The sequence below is a fragment of the Asparagus officinalis genome, chromosome 3 (genome assembly GCF_001876935.1).
Source record: "Asparagus officinalis chromosome 3, Aspof.V1, whole genome shotgun sequence".
Classification (NCBI taxonomy): domain Eukaryota; kingdom Viridiplantae; phylum Streptophyta; class Magnoliopsida; order Asparagales; family Asparagaceae; genus Asparagus; species Asparagus officinalis.
The window spans coordinates 35,933,407-35,943,402 of NC_033796.1; the positions used below are offsets into that span (position 1 = coordinate 35,933,407).

The window sequence follows — 9,996 nt, forward strand, 5'->3', positions numbered from 1 at the left end:
GAACGAGCATTGGCAGCCTGTGGAACATCCACATCAGGTGGAAGCTCCAAATCTTCGAGATCCCATCCTCCTTCCTCAACATCCTCTCCATGTGCTTCAATATCCTCAATGTCTGCAATTGCATCTCCATCTTGTATAACACCATCAACATCGACAATATCCAACTCCTCATCACCCCAATCAGCACCAGCCGCTTCTTCATCATCCTCATGTCCTCCCCTTGCTATGTCCAACCCTCCTTCGAAAATGCCTCTCATGACTCTCAACAATGGCCAATCCCCACTACACATGAGGGGAGCAGGGGGCATGAGAAGAGATCGTGTTTTCCCTTCAGGAATGGAGGGAACTATACCTTTTTGTTCCAACTCAGCAGCGAGCCTCTCAGCAGTTTCTGTCAGCCCATGAGTGGAAGCGGTAACATAGGCTAGAGGCAAATGACCTGCATTCTCCAAGATCTTCACACGTTCTTCAACATCACCAAGATACATGGCATTGTGGAACTGACCCATCACATCGTTTTTCATCTCAGCTATCCTCAGCATCTTGGACAGCTTATCCTTGTTCCCTGTCACAAGATACAAGAATGACAGCCTCTCAAAGTTCTTAGTCCTCTGGTAAGCATACTCCACAATGCTTGTATTTCCTTGTCGAAGTGCCTCGATGCCTAACCTGTACCAGTGGTCCTTCTCATCAATCTCCTTCGCAGAAGCAACGGCAATCTGGATATTGCCACTCTCGAGTGCCAGATTGAACCGGGTCCTCTCATCTTTGACAAAATGCAGTGCAACTTCTGGGAAACCTTTCTGCTGAAGATAAGCAATCACGGCCTGTCCACAAAGCTGTGAGCTCCTAATCATACTCATCACATGGTCGTATCTCTTCCTTAACAGGGCAAGCTTGAAGATATATTCAGTAGCATCAATGGGTATAATCCGATTCTTTCCATCACGATCCAAGCAAAACAGAGTGCTCCCAGAGACCTTGGTGAGGTATATTGGAACATCAAGAGTTCTGACGATTCCACTATCTCCATTAGGAAGGCAATATTTGATGTGGTTCAATGTTGTATAAATGAAGACACCATTTTCATCCCAGGCACCACTTTTCACACGGATGGTCTCATGGAGAGTGCATCGATGTACGAGTTTCTTGTTAGCAATAACTATAGCATGCTTACTGAGCAAAGCGACACTCTCCATGTCACCTGACCAGACCACGTACTTCATAGAAGGAGTCTGAAGTTCCCCAAGAACAAGCCTCTGCTGGAGATCAAAGATGACCACCCTATCCTCAGCCCGGCACAATAGGTTTCCAGTCCCAGCATAGAATATGGTGTCAGTAGCAATAGGAAGTGCACTCTTCTTCACAATCTCATTTTTGAGATTCTTTACTAGCGCCTGGTTATTGCTCTTGTCAAGCACTGCAAATCTGTTACGAGCTACAAAGACAGCCGAGCCTCCTGATCCTTTCTTTGCATCCTGAAGGGAATCACCCCTTCCACCATTATCCTTAGGAACAATATAGAGCTCATAGGATCCACCATCAGCATCAGAGCAAATCAATACTGCATTCTCTGTGGGGCTGTAGGATAGTGTCTTGGGTGACTGATTCAAGCTTACAGAACCAGGTCTCCTAATCGGAACCACTTGATTATCCTTTTGAGATGAGAACTCAAAGAACCGCAAGAATCGATCTTTGACATAGAACAGAGTGTCCCCGCTAACAGAGAAAGCAGGACGTTCTCTCTCTAGTTTGAAAACTATCATTCCACTGTCATGACCAGCTGCAAGAAGATTCATTTCTGGATGGGCTGCAAGAATCCAGAAACGGTCATGTTCACGGCGAAAAGTCTGAATGCCAGTGCGCTTTGTCGCATCCCATATACGAATACTTTTGTCCTCAGAGTTGGACACGATGATGTCCTGCTTTGCATGAAACATCACACAAGAAACATTATTCATATGCCCTCTTAATGTATCCACTTCCCAAGCCTTTGTATCTGCAAATGGAACAAGTTGTGTTATAACATTTTTAATCTCCTTGAAATGAGAGCAACTAATTCAAATGCCTGCTTATCATACATCAAAGTATATACAACAACAAAAACAATAACCTACTGATCACAAGAATATTGTGCTATGGGTGCATGAAATGGACTTCTAAAATAAATAAACAATCTATTATAATCATCTTTCTCTAATGCTAGCTCTTAATAAGCTAATGTCCATAGCGTGCATTTAACCACAAGTTATATTAATATAAGATAATATGTACGTAACTTTTGATCATTTATGAGGACAGGTACAAGAATATAATGTCTAAACGTTGCACTGAACTTTCATAAAATAAAATTTCCCGTGCCAGTTATGAGAATGTACAGTGTGAACACAAAGATATAAAGGCATTTAATAAAGTGTATCTGAGTTGAAACAATAGAAAAAGCACTCATACATCCATGTGCTCTCAAACACAAGCAAACACAAAGTGAGCAACATATAATTGAACATGGTAAACTACATAATTGACATTTTTGAATCTTTGTTTTCAAGGCTTTCATGCTGGGGTGAAAATTCAACTACATAAATTGTAAAATGTGTACAACGAAAATACAGAGAACAAACACGTTCGGAACTTCGGACATGGTAAGAGTTCAAAACTTTAGTATGCACAGTCGCATACACAAACTATTGAGATAGTGGACATGGTAAGGTTCAAAAGTTTTGTATGCACAGTTGCACACACTCATAAACTACTGAGATAGATATTCTGTATATCAAGCACAGGAATACAAAAAGAGACGCATTGTCCCAAGAGTATTTGCTGTTCTGAATAAATATGTACATAGCAGTTCTTATAAAATGGTTTCTTTGTATAACTAAGAAATCGTAAGCTGGAACTTATAAGATCATCACAAGACCAGAGCGCACAACAACATCAATTTCAGATGTGCTTTAATAATAGTAAATAAGATATGCAGTCATATCCAAATGTGACCATAGGATTTGGGAATTTAAGCTCATATCCAAGCACACTAAATACCTATCAAAGAGAAAGAAATACACAAGCAATTCCTACTCATTAGTTATCACTGACTGGACTCACACAAGTATGGTCAACCACTTCATGTATAACGAAGTAACTGTATCAAACTGGATGCATGTGATAAGCTAACAAATTGCTACACTATAAGAGCATCCTAGAGATGTCAGTCCATATACCAATGCCTTATGAACTCTTATCTTTTGAGCAAAGAACTGAAGAAGAAAGATTAAAGAACTGCGAAAGGAGTCACAGACCTATTATGGCCACTGTCCTTGAAAAGGGAGGGAGATCAAAAAAAAAAAGAGGAAGGCAGATCAAACAAGTACTAGAGGTCTAAACAAAACAACAAAAGGAATAAAGAGAACATGTGACAGTGGAAGTCCAGCCAAGTGCAGAACATTCGCAATGCTGACTAACTAATTTCAAAACAAGCTGAAAAGCAACTTCTAAGTTACATGTTTCAGATTACAGATAAATCTTATTGCTTACATATTTCAATCCGTTATGATGGTGATCAAGCAAACTTTTCATGGTTCCCTATAGAGGAATAGGTAATGGATTGAACACTATCAAAATCACACAAATAAGAGACAGAGTTCAGGAGTACCATTCATTCGCCATAATTTCACTTGCCGATCATCTGCTCCAGAAACAATAAGGGGCAGACTAGGATGAAAGGATGCCCAGTTGACTCCTCGGTCATGACCTTCAAGAACATACTTCACAACAGCATCAACTCCACCGAACAAGTCTGTATTCATCTGAGACAAGCGCAAAATGTCATCTGCTGGAGACACAGTTTTCTTTCTCAGTGCGCCAATATCCCACACGCGAACAGTCTGATCCAGTGAAGCTGAAACAACAAGATCCTCCTTAGGGTGGAAAGATGCACACATGACATAGTGGTTATGCCCTGTCAGGACTGAAATACACGTCCGGGATTGCCAGTTCCAAATTCTAATAGTCTGATCATCACTCGCACTAACAATCCAAGGGTACTCGTCATGGAATTGGACTGTACGAATGTAATCAAGATGTCCAAGAAGAGTAAATAAGCACCGATGTGTTTTGTAGTTCCACACTTTGATCTTGTAGTCATCACCTGCAAAAGAAGGTAACAGTATTATAGTTAAAGATATAATTACTCGTACAAACAGATCACAGGTTGATCTGGACTTCCGAAGACAATCCAATAGCGTTCTAAAACATGTGCTCATCTTGATCTCAAATACCCTACAGCATATCATTTGATGTAAAAAAATGTTAACTTTGAGAGAGAGAGAGAGAGAGAGTGTATACAGCTTTCAAATTTCAGCGTGTGTCTCATATTACTCCTTTTACTTATATCATAATATTGCTAGGATCCACTAGTCTCGCATCGACTAATTGGGCAATTGATATTGGTTTATAAGCTCTCTAACAACTAGCTTTTATGGGTGAATTCTATCAGTGCCTCTCAATTGCAAACCAGCGGTGCGGGTAGTGACGCTGATGTTGCAGTGTTTGCTAGGGACCAGTCTAGTACAAATTGAAAGGGGTGACGCTGGGATTGCACTTGCAGTGTTCAACTAGGATTAGACTATTATGTAGCTAGCCCGTGTGGACACCAGGACTGCGAAAGCATGGTGGTATGTTAGGATCCATTATTCCCATATTGATTATATGGGAAGTTATATGGGTTTATAACACTCTAACAGCTAGCTTTTAGGTGTGTGTTCTCCCGAGTCCCTTACAAATATTAACTGGAAACCATTTGAGTGTTAAATATATATATTTAAAGAATTTGATACTTAATGAATAGATATCCTGCTGATTCTAATACCCCACTAAGTAGATGCAGCCATGAGAAATTGCACTAGTTTTTAGTCAAATGTATAACAGCTTTTGAGCAAGATTAGATCCTCGCAACATCATGAGGATACACAAAGAAGATGAATCGATTCCATTAAATGTTAAGAGCCTAAAATCTATCATATGCCAGCCTTAATCAAATTCATTGGAAACAAGTCAAAAACTCAAAAATGAAAGAAGATGATTTGCCAGATCTACACATCACAAAACGAAAGAAGATCTCCAAGAATCCAGATCTCAACCAACACAACAATTACAAGAAAAGGGATCGAATGTATAACCTCCTGAGACAAACAGCGGCTGAGATTTATGGAAGTGGACCCCTCGAACGGGGCCATCGTGCTCGTCGAATCGATCAATCAAAGTGCCCATGCGATAATCCCACAACTGGATCACGCCGCTGTGGAGACTGGCGAGGATCCATGGCCGCTTGCTGTGAAAGCTCAGCCCCTTCACCCGATTGCTCTTCGTCTCAAATTTCGTCAGCATCGCTAAAAAACCCTAGACCGAAAGATAATTAGATCAAGAGATGAACTAGGGTTAGGGTTGGGGTTGGGATCTGGGATCTGACCTTTGGGGATCTCGGATCAGATCTGAATTCGAGAGCGCGGGATCGAATGGAGATGATCGGGATCTGATAGCGCCTAGGTCATTAACCACCGAAGCTCTTGGGATCTCCCTCTCTCTCTCTCTCTCTCTCCCCCTCCCTCCCTCTCTCTCTCTCTCTTCTCTCTCTCGCTCTTTTTATGCTCGGCGTTTTTTTTTTTTTTTTTCTTGTTCCTTCCGGATTTCTATGTTGTATATGAGAGTTTTGATAGGAATTGCAAATTGAGGGACAGGAAAGCGTAAAAATTACAAATCTGTTTTGGCTTTTTAAATATTAGTCCCTTTAAAGCTTTCATATTTTGAATGGGACTCTTAAATCATTAAAAGAACAAATTTTTTAAACAGACCCATTCCAACTTTTTATTTTCAAAACCGACTCTTTTTTTTTTTTTTTACCAAAACCGACCCGATTTTATGATTAGCAGATTAATCACCTTCCTAAATAGTCGGGGTTGGCAACCCCGACTATTTAGGACGGTGTTAAACCCTAATTAGAAGCATTAAACCCTAAAAATTAATGTCCTAAATAGTCGGGGTTGCCAACCCCGACTATTTAGGAAGGTGATTAGTCTGCTAATCACAAAATCGGGTCGGTTTTGGTAAATAAAAAAAAAAAGAGTCGGTTTTGAAAATAAAAAGTTGGAATGGGTCTGTTTAAAAAATTTGTTCATCATTAAAATTGCTATTAGGTCCCTTACTTTTTAGGTTATTTTGAAATTAGTATCTCAAATTTTATTAGATCCCCCGGTTCTCATATATGCAACTAATAAAAATTTTCTTTTAATAAAGAAAGTTGATCGGTAGCAGCCCATTTGCTTGGCCTTTTTTTTTGCCCCCACATCCAATGCTCAATGGAAGGAAGAGGGCGAAACAAGTTTGTTTTTCTTATGAAAAGTGACTCATCAGAATACTTTCAAAAAGATAATTTCTAATCCAATTGTAGGGAAACATCTGTACGATTTTTATCATGAAATGGTTTTATGTGTACAATATTTGTGGTTCATCCATCCAACATTTTCCATAAGTCTCTCAAAAAAAAACCATAACTAAATAGCTTATGACTTAAGGATGAAATGGAAAATTATTAAGAAAATTATATTTAGGTCCATTAGATTTGCAAAAAGTTTTTACTTTCCTCTTCTGATCAACCAGTGCAATCAATAACTCATCTTTTTAACCCTTAGAATCTCTCAGTCTAAAATTTATCTTAGTTAATGTCAAAAAAACTATAACTTTTCCTAACTTTAATGAGAAATTCTCGGATTTTTTTTATATAGAAACATGTTAACTAGAGTGACAAAATTCAAGGAATTTATTAAAATTGACTGACTTTTGTAGCGCTTCCGTACGGAGACTGACATCGCAAAGTTCCTATTGAATTTCCATCGAGTGAAAAAAAAAAAAGACATCTTCATAAATGTTTTCATGCAATATTTCAAGTACATTAATTTTGTTGAATTTCCGGTTGAGCCAATCACAAATCATATGGAACATCAGTGTAGTGTCTCAAGAAAATTATTCCAAATATGAGCTCCAAAAATATTTTGCTAGAGATAGCATGGAGAATTATAGAAAATAAATCCACACAAGTAGCATACATTTGGCAATGCCATTGAACTTCAGATTCTAATAGTTCTTTTTTGCAACTGCAATTACAGCAAGACTAGAAATTACAACCGCAATTATATTTATTGTTTTGCTAATTATTACTCCAGTTGAAATCCTTTTGTGAACCGAATGGCCTCCAATTGTTATAAAGAGTTCACGATGTCAATCACAAATCTGTATCTAACATCTCCTTTAGAGAGTCTCTCCATAGCTTTGTTCGCATAATCGATACCAATAACTTCTACCTCTGCAGTTATATTATGCTTTGCTGCGAAATTTATCATCTCTTGTGTGTCTTTAATCCCACCTATGCAACTTCCAGCTATCATTTTCCCAGCTGCAACACAGAAAAATAAAAATAAAAAAATTAATGTAAGGTTATATTAATCTAATTATGTCAGCGGATGGTCTAAGAAGGATAATTATATTTTAATTAAGATAATTAACCTTTGATTAGAGATAAAGTGAGTAGCTCATCTGGCTTGCTTGGTCCCCCAAGCACAATTAACTTCCCATGCACTTTGAGTAGAGAGATGATGGGATGAAGGTCATGAACTGTTGGGACTGTGTCGATAATGCCATCAATAGTTCCATCTGCGGCCTAGGAAAAAACAATAGTTCTAATTCGCCTGTTTTTGCATTGATGCAAGTATGATTTTAAGGTTAACTTCATTAAGAAATAACCCAAAAACATTGGTCTAATCTGGTTATAATGGATAAAGTCCTATCGAAAAACAATCTCGTGAATTAAGATAGGTTCTTTTCTTTTTCATGTTCAAAAATAAAATCTATAACGTAATACGTAAAGAAGTTTTCTCGTGCTAAAATTTTAGAATTTTATAATTTTTTTGTTAATTTTTAAATAAAGATATTCTGTAAAATATTAGAAGTATGAATGACAGAATCAGCATTCTTACAAGCTTGAAGATGATCTAGATTTCTTTCAAAGAGATGCATAAACAAATAAGGATACAAAAACTGAATAAAAATATTAGCAAATATGAATGACATAATCATCATTTCTTCACGCGTTCAACTGAATGTTTCAGACAATATCACTTTTCCCTCCACAGTAGTTTATTATCCACATTTACATACAAGAAAAGTTCAAACATGTACTAATGTTATTAATTATTAAGTTCATTGAAATTCAATATTTAAACTTAAAGATAACTAACCATAAATACATAACCAAATTACTAGCAAACCTCTTACCTCCATCTCCTCAAGGCAATTACTAACCAAGAATGAATCAGCTCCAAGTACATCCATCGCTTCCTTTCTCTTCTCAGGATTTGATTCGACAACAGTAACTCTCATTCCAAAAGCCTTTGCAAACTTAACAGCAACATGCCCAAGACCTCCAAGGCCAATAACTCCCAAATGCTTTCCCTTCTCATTTAGCCCAAAATACTTCATTGGACTATACACTGTAATTCCTGCACACATCAAAGGCGCAATCTTTTCCAAAGGCATATTTTCAGGGATTTTAATATACACTGTAATTCCTGCACACATCAAAGGCGCAATCTTTTCCAAAGGCATATTTTCAGGGATTTTAATCGCGAAATGCTCCTTAACGATGAAAAGGAGGCGCAATCTTTTCCAAAGGCATATTTTCAGGGATTTTAATCGCGAAATGCTCCTTAACGATGAAAAGGTTGCAGAATCCTCCTGTGGATTCAATCCCATTATGGAATGGGGAGTTGAATGATGGAATTAGATTCGGACAATAATTTTCAAAATTTTGTTTGCATTGGTCGCAAGTGAGACATGAGTTAGCTATGTAGCCAACACCGATGCTGTCACCAATCTTGAAGTTTTGCACAGCGGTACCTACTTCAATAACGACACCGATAATTTCATGTCTGTAAAATTCCAAGAGGAGGAGGGAAAATGCTTGAGTGAAACAGGGAGATAGATCTATATATTGACTAATCATGGAATATATTTTATGTAATAGCAAGGGAATACATACCCAGGGACAATGGGATATCTAGCCGTTCCCCACTCATTCTTTATTGTGGAGAGATCAGTATGACAAACTCCACAATACAATATTTTGAATATGATGTCATCATCATTTTTAGCTCTGCAAAAAAAAAAAAAGTTAATGTTGCTACTATAATGTTACACTAAAAGAATATCTTTTGAAAAAGAAGATCTAGATAGCCTTATGGAATTAAGATGGCGAAAGAGCTTTTGGAAAATCCCAAAAATTATATTTGGGTTTAAACTACTCTGAATTAGAATGAGAGCTCACATTCTATCTTCTTTTGAGACATTCTATCATAATACCTCATTAGGAATTGGTTATCACGATATCTACCTGAAGACTTAGGAATACAACCTTTTTTTGTGATGAAAAAGTAAGAAATATTAAATAGAAAACATAGATATACCCCTAAACTTAGGCATCTTCTATTCATTTACGTACATCGGTAGATTACCTTCTACGATGAAATTACAAAATCATGAAGGAAACACTGCAATTACAGATGACACATAATTGTTTCAACAAGCATGACAATGATTTTACATTAAGTGGTAACATCATAAAAAATTCTGAAGGAGAATTAAACCATGAAATTTTGTACTTTGCAATGGAAAAGATGAGGGAGAAGCTACCTAAGAGACAATTTGATAGGAGAAAGAACCCCATCAGCATCTTTGGCTGCCCAACCCAATGCCCTCTGTGAGTTCTCCATTCTCTTGCCTTGTCTATGTTGTATGTCTTCTCATAACAAAAGCCAATACCTTCTTCTATATGCGCTTAAGTGGGTCCAATGCATCATGAAAGTTCTAGAAGCTTCATAGTATGCTAGCGATAGTCCCAAGATACAATGACATAGGAAAAATAGGAAGCTATGCATTTTGCAACGGAAAGGA

The 9,996-nt window shown here is 37.7% G+C and overlaps 2 protein-coding genes across 2 annotated transcripts in view; both read right to left on the reverse strand.

The window, feature by feature from the left end:
• LOC109833780 (coatomer subunit alpha-1-like) overlaps nucleotides 1-5,639 on the reverse strand; it is a 6,881-nt gene extending 1,242 nt beyond the window's left edge. Inside the window, 4 exon segments of the mRNA XM_020401588.1 lie at nucleotides 2-1,999; nucleotides 3,650-4,144; nucleotides 5,175-5,394; nucleotides 5,465-5,639. Of these exon segments, the coding sequence (XP_020257177.1) occupies nucleotides 2-1,999; nucleotides 3,650-4,144; nucleotides 5,175-5,382 (2,701 nt within the window). The 5' untranslated portion in view covers nucleotides 5,383-5,394; nucleotides 5,465-5,639.
• Nucleotides 7,205-9,815, reverse strand: LOC109832218 (probable mannitol dehydrogenase). Its single transcript, XM_020399649.1, has 6 exons — nucleotides 9,736-9,815; nucleotides 9,086-9,199; nucleotides 8,705-8,975; nucleotides 8,323-8,568; nucleotides 7,555-7,708; nucleotides 7,205-7,444 (listed from the first exon to the last, which is right to left on the reverse strand). The coding sequence occupies exons 1-6, from the start codon at nucleotides 9,813-9,815 to the stop codon at nucleotides 7,251-7,253; spliced, it is 1,059 nt and encodes a 352-aa protein (XP_020255238.1). The 3' UTR covers nucleotides 7,205-7,250.